General features: G+C 37.5%; 1 protein-coding gene across 4 annotated transcripts in view; it reads right to left on the bottom strand.

The window, feature by feature from the left end:
* The window catches only part of LOC105482286 (RP1 axonemal microtubule associated), a 328,970-nt gene that overhangs the window by 266,338 nt on the left and 47,048 nt on the right, over positions 1-15,584 (bottom strand). For 2 of the 4 annotated variants that reach the window (XM_071068237.1, XM_071068236.1), the window contains exons 1-2: positions 13,974-14,696; positions 13,264-13,435 (exon numbers count right to left, since the gene is read on the bottom strand). In XM_071068237.1, coding sequence (XP_070924338.1) covers positions 13,264-13,435; positions 13,974-14,588 — 787 coding nt within the window. In that variant the 5' untranslated portion in view covers positions 14,589-14,696. Of the gene's footprint in view, positions 1-4,299; positions 10,926-13,263; positions 13,436-13,973; positions 14,729-15,584 lie in introns of those variants that run through there. The other 2 variants (XM_011742310.2, XM_071068238.1) reach the window with 2 other exon arrangements.

Consider the following 15,584-nt stretch of genomic DNA (forward strand, 5'->3'; position numbering starts at 1 on the left):
GGAAGAGGGAGAAATGGAAGAAGGGAGGTTGGGAGAGAGAACAGTTGGGAGAGAGGGAGGAGGAAATCTCTGGGACTGAGTATGCCTTTATTAAGGTCTATGGGCATTATCCCTTAGGCTTTCTTGTGGGGGTTGTAGATAGGCTAATTTAAAGAAATAAGTTCCCCTCTTCCCTCCTGAAGGGGCGAACCTATTTACGTGACTCCGGTGTTGACCATTACATTTTATCATGTTCAGTAGCTGTGGAGTATGTTGGGTTTGGGGTCAAAGAAATGAGGAATAAGTGGGCCATACGGCAAACAACTACATGGGAAAGTAAGGTTTTAACTAAGCCAAAGGTGACAGATTAGGACTAAATTTCAAATATTATGTCAGGCCTAAAACTGGATGCTGACGCAGCAACTGCATTAAACAAACTTAAAAATATATATATACGAATATTTATATATATGAACATAAATATAGTATTTAGCTTCGTATCACCCACTTCTATTTTCACTCTCAATATAATGAATTCCTGCGATGTGCAAGTCATGTTTTCCCATGAACCTACCATCCTATCTTAATTTACTTGGTTGTATTGATTCACCTGAGCTTTAAGCAGTCTCACGTAGGTAGTAGTCTGTAGACTGCAGCCATTTATCAACATTAGAGTTACAGAAGAAAAGAACTATTTTCAAGAGGAAAAGCAGCTAAACGATTTTTACTCCATTGCCCTTTGTTTTTTGTTCTTGCTGTTACTGATTGTTATGATAATCTGTGTATGAATCAAAAAGTAAACATTAATATATGAAATACCTATGCATAGAGAAAAGACTCATGTGTATGTCCTTTAGAAAGAATTTCCATTGTTAAAAAAATAATCATTGTATATTACATCTAAAGTCCATGATGGGAACTGTTTACTAATTTTTGTCTAGAACAAGATGAACATATCTTCTCTAAACCATCAAACATAGTACTTGTCTCTGTTTGAAGGTTTGCTGTTTTGCTCCTTAATTTTCAAAAGCTTTTCAGTCATACAATCTCTGCTATGACTTGGGAATATTCCCTTAATAACTTAGCACTTAAGTCACTGGAAGATAAACCCTTTTGGGAAAAAAACTGTGAAATACCTTGAAATGGACAAAAAAGAAATTACTAAGTGCCTTGTCAAGTCCTCTTGGGGTTACCTCTGTTTTTTCATTCTTTAAATTATCTGAAAATCCTGCAAATTATAAAAACATAGATAATGCAAACTATTCTTCTCCATAGAAATATAAATTGGTTGTGTCCAGGGAATGTAATCTTTGTCCTGGACAGACCCAAATTCATTTCAGCATTTCTTATTGCTTATTTTTAGTGATACTTTAAATTCTTCCTTCAGCCCACTGTATATGTTAATAATTCCCTACGTAATTGGTAAGTTAAATAAAATCTTTGGCACATCATCATGTTATATCTGTAAGGAATTCATGATTTTGCTTTTTAAAAACAATTATCCTTTAATACCTTAATGGACAAGACAGTAGAATAGTAGGAAAAATGCTAAGTACTTTGGATTAAAATAACTCTGGGCAGTTATGGAATCCTTCTTAACCTCAATAAACAGGGAATAGAAAGTCATTTTGTTTTCAGGGTAGATCTGTACATAGAGTATCAAACCACAAAACTCAGGACTTTTTATGAGGATCAAATACAGATATTAAAGTAAAAGTGCTTCTTTACTAGCCTCTGTGAGTTTTAGTCCCCTTCCTGCTACATTAAAGATACTATTACCCATCAAGAGGGTTGTTGTGAGGACTAAGATAATACACATAAAGAACTTAGCCCAATATTTGGCACCAAGCAGGGGCTCAAACTGTTAGTCACCTTCACTTTCATAAAGGGCCAGATGACTAAATCTTGAAAATATTACATTTCATATACATGCACACAATAAAGCTAAAATACATCTTGGTCAGAAGAGCACCAACTTTGAAAAGCGTATCAAAGATATTAACACAAATAGCTTTTTAAAGAAAAATAGCTAAAACATGTTTAACACTGTGTGCCAACCTCTGTGCTAAGAGTTTTACAAGTATTTTCTCTAGTGATCCTCTCACAACCACCTTATAAGGTAGCTCCTCATAAGTACTTTAATAGAGTGCCATAAACATGGAAGGTAGTTTCAATACCTCAGTTTACACTCTGAAAAATGAGGCATGTTTTTTGTCACTGAAAAGTTGCATTATAGTATTTGAAAGTGTCATGTAAAAATTACCCCATCCACTGAGCCAATGACTCATTAACTTAGTTTCAACTTGAATGAGGGAATTTTGGTGGGTGCCATCTTCCCCAAATTGGGCTTTCCTTGGAATCAATTCTGATGATTCTTGACAGTTGGCATTTTTGAGTGCCTCTACGTTTGAACTTTTGCTCCTTGCTACTAATAGCATATTTATTTTAATTCTGAACACTGCTACTTCTTCTGGGTTTAATATTTGGGGGATGCCTGCACAGTTGGACATTCAGCTTTCACTGAAGCAGAAAAACGAAGCTCAGAGACTGCCCCAATGCTTAAAGCATTGCCTTTATCCATGCAAGCCTCTCAGAGTGCCTGAACCTTTGACAGCGCATGGCACAGCTGCCATCTGGTGGGCAAAACACAATAATTTCACCACTCTACCTTGGAACCAGAGACTCTGAATTCCTGAGTAAGGGATGCTACACTTCCATACTCAGCCCTTCAGGTACTTCATCTCTAAAGCAAAAGCTAGGTCTCTATAATATTCTTAAATTTCCTCTCAAGTTTCACTTACTCTTCTAAATTTCACAGTGTGACAAGATTTTTTAAATATAAATCTTGTAAAAATAAAAACATGCTTTGAATGTTTAAAAATCATCTTTACAGACATTTTAAAGATGAGTAAAATACCGCTTTCATAAAATATAAAAAAACCTAAAAAAATACAAAAAACTGAGTTCTATCCTTCAGCATATTTGCACATCCTTCTATATGTGTGGATCTGAAATTAGTAAGAGTTAAGAAAAACTAAATGCCTTCAAAAGCACTTCTTACCCATTTAACACACATTTATTAGGTACTTACCATGTCCCAAGTATGAAGCTAGCTCTGTGAACAAGATGTGGCCTAAAATCTCAGAATTCAATGTATGTGAACATGTTCATTTTAAAGAAGAAGTATGTTACACAGTCATGCATTACTAATTCATGGTTGTCACTCCAGCTTCTCCCAATTATTATGCACCAAGGACACTGTTTGGTGTAATATTATTGCCAAAAACAACATACTGCATGCCATATTTCTTGAAATCTCCTGGTTTTTATAAGTAATTTCCTCAATCTTCTTGGGTATATCTGTATTTTACACCTTCCAAATTAAAAAGAAAAATTCTTTCCTTGTCTCACTGCACTAGCAAATGAGTGCTAATTTTTTAAAAAATATCTTATCCCTGGCCAGGCACGGTGGCTCACACCTGTAATCCCAGCACTTTGGGAGGCCGAGGTGGGTGGATCACCTGAGGTCAGGAGTTCAAGACCAGCCTAACCAACATGGAGAAACCCCATCGCTACTAAAAATACAAAAATTAGCCAGGTGTGGTGGTGCATGCCTATAATCCCAGCTACTTGGGAGGCTGAGGCAGGAGAATCACTTGAACCCAGGAGGCGGGGGTTGCAGTGAGCCGAGATCACACCATTGCACTCCAACCTGGGCAACAAGAGAGAAAGTCTGTCTCAAAAAAAAAAAAAAAAAAAAAAAAATCTTATCCCTTCTTCCTCACATGAAAACAATGGCAAAAATGTAGTAAGCCCAGTGCAGTGGCATGTGCCTGTAGTCCCACCTACTTGAGAATCTGAGGATGGAGGATCATTTGAACCCAGGAGTTCAAGACGAGCCTGGGAAACATAGTGAGTATCAGCCTTAAAAAAAAAAAAAAAAGAAAAAAGGTAGTAAAAGAGCATTAATTTTCAAGCATAAAGAACTGGGTTCAAACCCTGGCATGATACCCTACTGTAAACCAGTCATGAAAGTCCTTTACCACCTTCTCCTAACTTCTCTATTTAAAAAAAAAAAAAAAAAAAAAAAAAATCTGGGGGAGTAATAAAGCCACATTCACAGTGCCTTTATGAGGAAGAATTACACACAAAAACCCTGCAGGTGTACCATAGTCCCTGGTACACAGTAGGCACAAAATTAATGTAAATTATTTTCTCCTTTCTATTTTTTCTCCAAAACTTTGTGCTCTTTCATTCACTACAATTTCTCATTGCTTACTACAGAAACTTACATAACATTATAACTTCCACATTTTCATTAAAAGAAAGCATCGCTTAATTTTTTAAAAAGCATACTCTATGTAGAAGTAGTCTCCAGCTGATGAAGTAGCAATTCATAATTTTTATGAATTTATGACTCATGCTGAACTGACACCAACATTATTCTTGATGTAATTAATTTAGTTACCTTTGTTCCTCAATGCCAAATTCATGTTATTTTAGCATCTCCATGTGTGGCCCCAAAAATACTGACCATTCTAATTTGAGTCAGTTGTAAACAAAAGGCATAGATTTCCAAGATTTCTAAGACTTGTTTCTATACCATCATATAGTAATGGAGCGGAAGGAATCTTAAAAGCTTTCCTGGTTAACTCCTGGGAAATATACCACAGTTATTCAAACCAATTGACACTTGATAGACTAGTCTATTAGAAAAACAGTAAATCCTGTCTCAGGGAAATGCTTGCAATTTCACTGGATATTCTGAGGAACTGGACTCAACACATTTGGCACAAGAAACTATGAGATTGTTGTGGACATCTTATAATTATACCTTTTATCATATCAGTAGTTAAAAAGAATAAGTGAAGTACTTTGAGGTTATGTCTATTCAATTTATTCACCAATACATTCAATATACATTTTATACCAAGCTAACATCATTTTTTAAAAAGGATATAGTTCTTGTCCTTAGCACATTTTGATGCCCTGAGCAAAAAAATCATAGATACCAAAAAAAAAAAAAAAAGTAAGTTCAGAACAAAACCGGATAGAAACTTCCAAAATAAGAGAACCTGAGTCTGTAGTTGTTGGAAAAACAAAGAACAGAGAAATTATGAAAGTCAAACTGGTTATCCAAAGTAAGGTTTTCCAGGGTAAGTTCATTTTGAAGAAGTGGGAAATTCTTAGAGGTTATCTAGTCCATATTTGTCACATGTGCTTCATCTCATTATGGGAAAAAATGAATTGACAAAGAATGTGCTGATATTGAAATTATAAATCTTCTTGTTCTCTACTGCTTTCAAAATCAGTTAAATTTAATATGTCTTCCTCTTCCCAAATGAAAATATTTTCACCCTCAAACATACAAAGTTCTTCTAAAGTATTTCTGTTGCTAATATTTAAGGAGGTCTCAACTTGGCAAATATCTAAGAGGCAAGCTTGACCAAGCATTTCAAAGAAGTAATGACAGTTGGTATTTTCTCTTACTATTTGGTTGAGATTTGTTCTTGAGCCCTGGAATCCGTTATTTAATAAGTTGTTATTCTCATCGACTGCTTTAAACATTTCATTTGTCTGACTGCTGAGGTCTTGTGTATCAGAATTCATATTACTCACAACTAACAATGATGTGTGCAAGAAATTCATACAAAGCCTTTCCTTCAAATCTGGTTGGAATTTCTTTAAATTACCTTCTTCCTCTAACTCCAAAAGGTTAATTCTTTTTTGTTTTCTTCTTTTACCCATCAAGTCGAATGTGTTATTGAAATAAAACTGATCAAATATATCACCAATGGCATTATCAATATGATTTTGTCTCATACTTGCTTTATTGTTCTCTTCCCTGAACACTTTTTTGTCTGTCTGAAGTAAATATGGGTGTATTTTCATCCATAAATAAAAACCCAAGAAATTTTCAATATCAGATTCTTTGCGATATGCAAATCCTCGGTCTTCCTCATTCACGGGTTGGATAATAACAGTTAGTATTGGGCAATGTTGACCACAAAGAGCATACAGTTTATCCAAAGAGTCAGCTTCCTGAAGTGTACCATGAATCATATTACTGCCAGGCAATGGTTGGTTTTTAATAGCATCGTCAGAGACAGGGTAGACTTTGTTACTAGCAGACGTAAAAGAATGAGTGACAGATGTGCATACTCTTTCTGACTGATGATTATTACCCTTCTCCTCTGTATGGTGATTTGCTATTCTTTCCTTGGCACAGGTTTCATTGTGAACATCCTCATGAAAAGGTTCTGAGTCACTACCATGAGGCATGTTAAAGTAATTGCATTTTAGTTCAAGGGGTTGAGTTAGTTCCTCAAGTTCTGAAGAGGAGAGTTCATCCATGACTGGGCCTGGAGCCAAATTACCAAAATGTGAATATGGTACCTCACTGCTGTTATTATCAAGTAGGGTGTCCACTGATGTGGTGTCTGCATTGCCACACATGCCAGGATTTTCAGATGACATCCTTAGCAAATGATTTTCTTTCAGAAGCCATTTGCCTTTGTCAATCAGTACTCCTTCCTCTATGTCTGTGAGGATTCTGCTATGATCATTTTGTTTTGTACCAGGTTCTACAATGTCACCCCCATAATAATCGTTCCTCACACCATTAACATCACACTTATCTTGTCTTTCCTCCTGGAATTCCTGCAACATAGGTGAACTAGTAAATACCTGTTCAGAAAAGCCAAATGACTGCCCTTCAGAATCATAAAGACTTGCTTTCCTGGAACACTGAAATTCCACAGAATTATAAGGGCAAACCTGAGATTTGCGGGTAGACCCAGGAAAAAAAGATGGCTTGATAATATCTGCTTTACCGTAAAGTTTTTCTATTGCCCTTTTAACAAATCCTATGTTGTATTCTTTCTCTTGGGCAAGTTCGCCACTGTCATTGGGATCATCACTGGATGTTTTATATGGCTGCTCACTGTCACTGTCTGGTCGATAGTCTGACCAATCAGAAGTCACTGGACTTCTGATGCATTTTTTTAAATCAGGAGAGGACTCTGAATAACTTCCAGCTTCCATACTTTTCACCATCATTTTTACCATCTTAGTTTCTCCTTCATTAGTCTCCTTTTCACTATTTTGCTTAGAATCATAGCAAAAAACTAAAGATGGTGGTGTTGCCAGCCTTTTACTGATTATTTCATAAATTATACCATTCCTTCTTTTTTCTTCCATAACATTCTTACCAGAGATGTCTATCAATTCTAAAGTTTTACTAGCCTCTAACTCTTCTTGGATTAATTCTTCAGTGGCTTGCTCTCCTCCATTTACCACTGTATTAAAGATATCAGTGTCCTGGTTTTCTAATTCTTCAAAAGATTCCAATTCTGAAATGTTTCTTTCACTTGATGTCATGCTGTTGGTTATTGAGCCTGGTTCTTCAGAAGTCCTTGGTTCTTCCATATCAAAGGAAGTATATGCATTTTCATCCTGAAACTTCTTTAGTGAACAATTTTTAAAATCATCTAGAGAACTATGTTTCTTATCAAGTTCTGCTTCTTTTTCACTTAGGCAAAGTCCACAGGAGCTTAAATTACTGACATTTTGATGTGACACCAATGTATTAAAGCCATTTTTATATTCAGGGTCTGTCAAAATATTTAGATCTTTCTGAATGTCATCACCTCTTTCTAACTCTTCAGTTGATTCCAAGTTATCAGTATATGTGTTTTCTTTGGAGTTGAAAAAGTCAATGGTATTGCAGACACTGACAGGAACGTAGGTCTCAACAGTTGGGCAAGCTCCCTCATAGGTATGGTTCTCCTTTTGAGCACAAGCCTTGTTGGAAAACACAGTATCAGTAAGTGAACAGACCTCTCCTAGGAAACAAGCCTTATTCATAGAAGTCTGATCCACACCATAACCATCACTAGGAAAATGAGTGTCACTGGGGTTACATGTCTCTTTTGGAGGATAAGTCTTATTTACAGTCCACGTCTCACATGGAGAGCAAGTCACTTCTAAAACACAGACTTCAGGGGCACATGCCTCACTGGCAGAGCAGTCTCCATCCAAAGAGGAGATTCTTTGTGTTCTTTCATTTTCACTGCACTTAGGAACACTCTGAATGCTGACTGTGGAACAATTTGCAGAAAGATCTAGTGGAACCACATCTTGTTCTTTCTCACTGAGTCCAAAGTAGCTTGTAGTTGACTCCACTAAATTGGCAACAGCAGCTTTCAAGTCATCAGCTTCCTCTGTGATGGCTATGTGCTTTAGAATCTCCAGCAACGCAAGTGTTTCTGAAGATTTGTTGATAGTCTTGTGAGCATCAACTTGACAGAAGCTATTCATACTTCCCTTTAGATTTAGCACCAAGAGCCAAGCAAGAAGGAGATTAGTGGATGAATTGCATATTGCAGAATGAAAGGGAACATTTGCAAGTGAACCTGGCATTTGAACAACTCCATTCTGAGTCTTGGGAATACCAGGAACTGAAGCTTGCAATTGGTGAAGCATCAGGACTGGTAAGAGGTCTTTTGGAGTTTCCTCTTCTATAGGATCTACTTGAATGGCAGCCTCTACACTTTGCCTTTTTCTAGCTAGGTTTATTTCCTGGTAAACAAGTTTTTTCTCTGGTCCTGATTTTTCAGCAGCTATATGACGTTTAGTATTACGATCGTTAATAGCTGACTGTGACAAAGTACAATGTTCATGCAGGGAAACCAAATAAGCATCATTCAGAGATCCAACCTGTGTCTCATGGAGATCTTCTTCACCAGTATCACTGGCAATAAAAGACTTATCTCCCTCTTTACATAGATTATCTCCTGTCAAACTGGCAATTTTAGTTATGTGCTTATTACTTTCCATAACAAAATTATTTATTTTTCCAGAACTTTTATGGGGATCATTCCCTGGAAAACTATTATTGTTACAATTTACCACACTCATTTCATTTCTACATACTGGAGCTGACTTTATAGGCTTTAAAGTTGGATATGGATTTATGTTCTGCAACCAACTCTGTATATAATTTTGAACTGAATGATGAGCAATATCCTCAGGAAAATCAGGTTTTTTCAAAGAAGCTAAGGAATTTGCCCTGGTTGTAGCATGTTGTTTACTTACAACAGCACTTGCTTTCAATTTATCCCTTTTTTGTTTTTTCTGGCTTCTTAAAGTTATGTGTGAATCAGTAACTAAACTCTTCTTTGCCATTCCTCTCAAATAGCCAGATGCCACTTCTGCTTGAGATTGTGGTGCATAAAAATATTTGGGTTTTTGCTCAAGGATGTTAAATACATGAAATAAACTTTTATTTTCAAAAGTACTTTTGCAATATTTGGATTCATTGTGAGGAAACACTTTATCTCCTTGACAGATTTCTCTTTTTTTAGGTGCTCCCAAGCTTACTTTCTTTAGTGATTTAGATTTTCTTTTGGTTAAAAGTCCTTGAACCTTGGAATTTTGAGTAGTATTTAATTTATTTCTGTGGAAATTCTTCGAAATCGTGGAATTGAGATTACTTTTGGAACAAAAAGTATTTGATTCAATTACAGTATCACTTGTCTGGAGGTCTTCCTTACAAAGTATCCTTCCTTTAAGGGGACTATCTGAATCTTGCAATATCATTTCCTTTCTAATTCTACCTCTTGTGTTTATTCTCTCATTCTTATTAAGAATTCCTTTGGTTGCAAGCTGTCCATCTTGATATCTGGAATTTATTGCTTGCTGTAGAGATTTTTTCTTCTTTTTGCTGGAAACAGATGACAAAATCTTCTTTTCATTTTTTGGAAGTTTTGTTAAACCACACTGAGCAAATTCATTAATTAGTCTGTCAATTCTTGCAGTGACAGTAGAGGATGCTTCCGAAGCTGTGGCCTCAGAAATATTTTTGTCAGTTCCAGAGTTGGTACTTGAAAAGTGGGGTGCATCTGCTGAAATAGGGCTGAACCTATCATTGGTGTTATCATAAGCTTTGAAGTTCTTGATACCAGTTTTGTTGTCTGATACCATACTATCAACTACATCTTCCTCCACAATTGAGTTATCTGATATAGTCGACGGCAAACCATTATTATGGGACATCTCTAACATCTTCTGACTTGTAATTTCTATAACACCAGCACTTATTGCACTTGACTTAAGCAGTCTGTTTTCCTTTTTTCTTTCTAACAATGACTCCTCCATTTGATCATTGTTATTGATCTGAACAAGTACTGGTTTGTTAGATACTGCTGACATTTTACTGCAAGAATGTGTAAACATATGATACTCAGACTTGTTTTCTCCACTTTCCCTTTCTTCACTATAGGAAAACTGTCCAATCATTTTCTCTTGAACCTCAGTTTCAGATACTAAGGTCACACTGCCTATCACAGATTTCTTTTGTCTCACTCTTCTTAGTCCAGGTGTAGGGGGCCTATAAAAACGATGCTTTGCTTGATCCTGAGTTCCCTGGGTGATATCTGTGTCCACAGTAGCATTCTCCCAACTAGCAGAACTGCAAGTTTCAGCCTCTTCATCTGTCGTTTGAATGTTTATCTCCTCTGGTAAACTGCCTTCTTGATTACTGCTTCGCTCCATAGGTGACACATCTGCAGAGAATGAACATGCTGCAAGCTTTAAACCAGATGATCGACTTTCTGTTCTTCCTGGAAAACTCATCTCACTCTTTTCATCATTATTAGAAGGACCAGTTTTACTAACAGTAGTTGTCCATTTTATGGTTTCTTCCTCTTTTATTCTGAATCGAACTTTCATCTCAACTGTCATAGTGCCATCTTGATTAAAAATAATTGATTTCTCAATATCATCTTCAGAAGGATATATTGGTAAATTCTGAGAATCACTCTTTTCTAAGGCCAAGTAATTTTCAGGAACAAAAGAATAGTCTAAGTAGCAATCATTATTATGTGTTTTCTCAGAAGAAACAGAATAAATCTGGGACCTTGAGCTTGAAGACATATGTGTGCTTACTTTAAAGATTTTAAGAGTAAAAGGTGCCCACATCAAAATATAATACGGAAGGCAGAGAAGTTAAAAATATCCAAAGGAAGAGGCAGCCAAGAAAAAAAGAGAAAAAGGGAAATAATTAGTATGAAAAGTAGCATATTTTCTGTATTTCATAGTAAAATGATACGTTTCTGAGCTCTATGTATTTTCTTTCCCCCCCCCCTCCCCGAGACGGAGTCTCACTCTGTTACCAGGCTGGAGTGCAGTGGTGCGATCTGGGCTCACTGCAACCACTGCCTCCAGGGTTCAAGCGATTCTCCTGCTTCAGCCTCCCGAATAGCTGGGACTACAGGCCCACATTACCATGCCCAGCTAATTGTTTTGTATTTTTAGTAAAGACGGAGTTTCACCATGTTGGCCAGGATGGTCTCAATCTCCTGACCTCGTGATCCGCCTGCCTCAGCCTCCCAAAGTGCTGGGATTATAGGTGTGAGCCACCACACTCAGCCTATGTATTTTCCCAATAGTTATTTGAGAAAACCTACTGTAATAGTGGTACATTTCTTCAAACCACTCTTTAGAAGAGATCTCTAATTCTACTTCAACTTAAATGAGGAGATTCAGAGAATTTTAACAAGTTTAACAAGTTTAAAAAATGTATAAAGTAAAAACTGCTAAGAATTCTACCAAAGATAAAAGTTTGCGGGTTTTCATTTCGTTGTTCTGTTTACCAATACTGAAACTGGAGTCCAACCAAGTACTGCTTACCTATTCAAACAAGGCAAGCAACAATTTATGCTGGTATTCATCTTTCCACCTACAAATATCAAAAGAGGTATCCATAGCTTTATGAAAGCAGAAACATTTTTATAATTAAGACTTAATCAAGTACTAATTATTAATTTAGCATGCACTTTGTATAATCGTTGCAACTGACTTAATACAGGGCACAAGAGAGAGAACAGAGCTAGACATAAGTCCAGATGTCAGTTATCTTTTTAACGTGTGTCTTCAGCATTAACCTTGGCACTCTTGCTTCTTAAATTCAATCAAAATGCCTGGGCCGGACGCAATGGCTCACACCTGTAATCCCAGCACTTTGGGAGGCTGAGGCGGGTGATCACTTGAGCCATCATAACAGCCTGGGTAACACAGCACGACCCCATCTCAAAAAGAAAAAAAAAATTCCTGTTAGCAAATCTATATAGATTTGCACATACTTGCCATCAGGTAAGCCCCTTTAATGTTGCAGAGTATAAACCTGGAAATATTTTTTCTTATTTTTGATATGCTTTTACTTAAATTGTAAATCAAAGTGTCTCAAATTTTTGAAGTAAAATTTAACAAAGCCCTCAGATTCCCTGCAGTCATCAAAAACCATACTCGGCAACCTGTATCAGACATAATAAAATCATTTTAGTAAAATGACAAACGTGAAATAGCACTATCATATTTATAACATATATGTGGCAACCTAATGCTTACAAAATAGAAGCATTAATAATTATCTACTGAATATATCCATGAAATCATTAAACAACGATGGATTAGTTTCACCCACGTTAGCAGTAAGTAGAGATATTAATACTATTTAAAATACATATTATCCAAGTCTAAAGAGAATAAAACTTAAATTTAAGTATAAAAAACAATCAGTACTCTAGCAAAGAGCTTGTTTTCCCTGGAAATACTAAGTACAATGAATAATGAGATTAGCCATGCTGTACAGGCAATTTACAGCTTATCCCACATCCCTGGGCCTGAAGAGGCCCTCTTCCTCCCCTATCCAAAGGATAATGCTACACAGTAGAATCTAAGGAATTATCAACCTACATTATCGTTAACCAGCATGAATTGGTTGCATGAACCTTTTTTAATAAATAAAATGTGGGTCTAAGAACGTGTAATTTATATAGCAATAACATCAAAAGGCAGAGCACATAGCATAGATTTGAAAAACTACAGTCATTCTGCTCACCTGCTGAGGTCAGCTATGTATGCTGCATGGTAGTATTTAGAGAAAACTCTGCAACAACCAGAGAAGAGACTTACACAGATCCCACTCTAAAGCAAGAATTGCTGGCATTTTTATTTTTTAACTAGGTAGTTTATGCAAAAAAAGCACACATCATCAATTTAAACAGGCATATCATTGATTTGGAAAAGTCTAAAACACAGATAATCTCCATGATTCTTTCCAACTATAAATATAGCCAATTTCAGTTTAGAATGTTTTTCAATCCTCTCCTTTTCGTTTCTGTGGTGAAAGAACTGGTCATTTAAGCATGGATTTTTGCTGTCGTTGAGGCAAAAAAAATCTCAGGGCTAAAAATATGGACTATATATTAATAAGTGACTTACTCTTTCTGCTTTCTGACTTTGCATTTCCCTTGGGGTACACACGCTGAGAGATCCCTGGTAATCTAGCAGGAAGCAAGTATTTTTGGATGTCATAATTTCCTGGTTTAAATGGCTCCCTTCCTGCTGCCACCACAGCTCCAGAGCTCAGGATCACTGCCTGGAGGCTGGGAACCTAAAAGAGACCAGAGTCATTATCCTGAGATGAGCACATTTTATACTAAGTGGTAATTTTATAACTTTGCTTGAATCAAATCAACAACCTCCTAGACTTGAAAGACATCATCACCGAGCATTTTCTTAGGCACCAATGGTGTATACAAAATAAGTAGAAATACCAAATGTCAAGGTTGGTTGAGGGGGGGGCGGGGGTCAGTTACCTCCCAGCAGGGATCCCAGGAAAATGCTTCCTCTATGAAAATACTACTCTTTGCCACTCCTTTCCAAAAAATATTGTCAAGATTGGATTCCATGTGAAAACATTATATACCGTGGGGCTCAGGGAAGACAAAGGGGTGGGCAGCCTGAGGTAAAGATGAGATTCCAGTCAGATTCTGACAAAGGAACAAAGGCAGCATTGGGTGCACACACTCACATACACATGCAGGGAGGAAGACTTCCTTCCCGGGGGCCACCATTCACACCCCACACGAACCCAATTAGTAGGGTGCTCAAAATGAGCTCAGGCTCGAGGAGCCCCCTAGAACGCTCACCCTCCTTCCGTCCGTAGCATACAGCTTGACCACCGGGCGCTGCATGACCTCTGTCAGGTGCTGTAGAAATGCCTCGAAGCTCTGGGTGACCCTCCTGCTCAGAAGAACCGTGCGCCTCGTCTTCGGGTCGCCATTCCTGAAGACCACCAGGCTCCGTGGGGCACGGGGCTTGCCGGGAGCAGCGACGGCGACGGGGTGGGGCGGTGCATGCGCGCTGATGGCCCGGCTGCTGAGCCAGGGCCGCGGGCGCCGACGGGCTTTGTCCAGGTCCACAGGCTGCACCTTCCTGCCGTGGGAGCATAGGTACGACTCGCCGTCCTCCAGCTCCTCCAGGCGCGTGATGCTGTGCCTGCCTCGAGGGGTGCTGATGTTCCTCACTCCAAAAGGTAGGGGTACCTTCCTGGACAAGTTATCCAGCAGAGCATCAAAGGACTTAAAGGAGCGAGGGTTGACCACCACCCTGACCCCACCAAATTGGGGGTCTCCGCTCTTGTAGAAACTGATCCGCTTGGCCACAACAGGATGAGTGAGACTCAAATGGCGAGGGGGTGGAACTTGATCTTCAGAAGAAGTAGGATGAATGATGGAAAAACCAGTAGAAGGAGTGTCACTCATTTTGGCTAAGACCTAGAGAAGAAAGAAAATTATCTCCAGAATCACAGCACCATAGCGAATACATGGTAATACTAATGCATGCTAAATATAGCTGCAGACATCCAGGATATTCCTAGAAGTTTATTCTTTCATTCGTTTATTCATTCATTATACCTACCAATTTTGAAAAACAATTTTAAGGGACTTATAATAAAAAGAGATAAACAGTTAAATAAGGATATTTATAATTTAAAAGTTAAAAACAACCTAAACACACTAATAAGGGCCGAGATAAATTATCACATATACACCCATGCAATGAAAAACTATACAACCGTTAAACATGACCTTATAGATATATCTTTTGGCATAGAAAGATGATCATGACATATTACTAAGTGAAAAAAATCAGTTTGCAGAACATTCTGTGCCATTGATTTAAATGTATATGTACAGTCACATTGCTTAACAATGAGGATAAGTTCTGAGAAATGCATTGTTAGGTGATTTCATCATTGTGTGAACATCATAGAGTGTACTTACACAAACAGATGGTATAGCCTACTACACACCCAGGCTTTATGGAATAACCTATTCCTCCTAGGCTATAAATCTGTACAGCATGTTACTGTTTGAATACTGTAGGGCATTGTAACACAGTGGTAATTTGTGTATCTAAACATATCTAAACATAGAAAACGTACAGTCAAAATATGCTATTATAATCTTATGGGGCCACCATCACATAGGTAGTCCACCATTGACCAAAGTAGTGTTATGTGGCACATGACTGAGTTATATGAATTGGGGAAAAGTCCAGAAATATATACAACCCAGTGTTGATGGTGGTTGTCTCTGGATTGCAGAACTCTGGAAAATATTCGTGTTTTTTTATACGTTGGTAAACTTTGTGAACCTTTAAAATTAGCAAGTATTATCGCACAATTCAAAAAACAAGAGAGACACAAATCGGAAACCATCCACTGAGAAGGGTAAGAGAGTTTTGCAATTCATCAG

This window comes from Macaca nemestrina, chromosome 8, assembly GCF_043159975.1.
Source record: "Macaca nemestrina isolate mMacNem1 chromosome 8, mMacNem.hap1, whole genome shotgun sequence".
Lineage (NCBI taxonomy): Eukaryota > Metazoa > Chordata > Mammalia > Primates > Cercopithecidae > Macaca > Macaca nemestrina.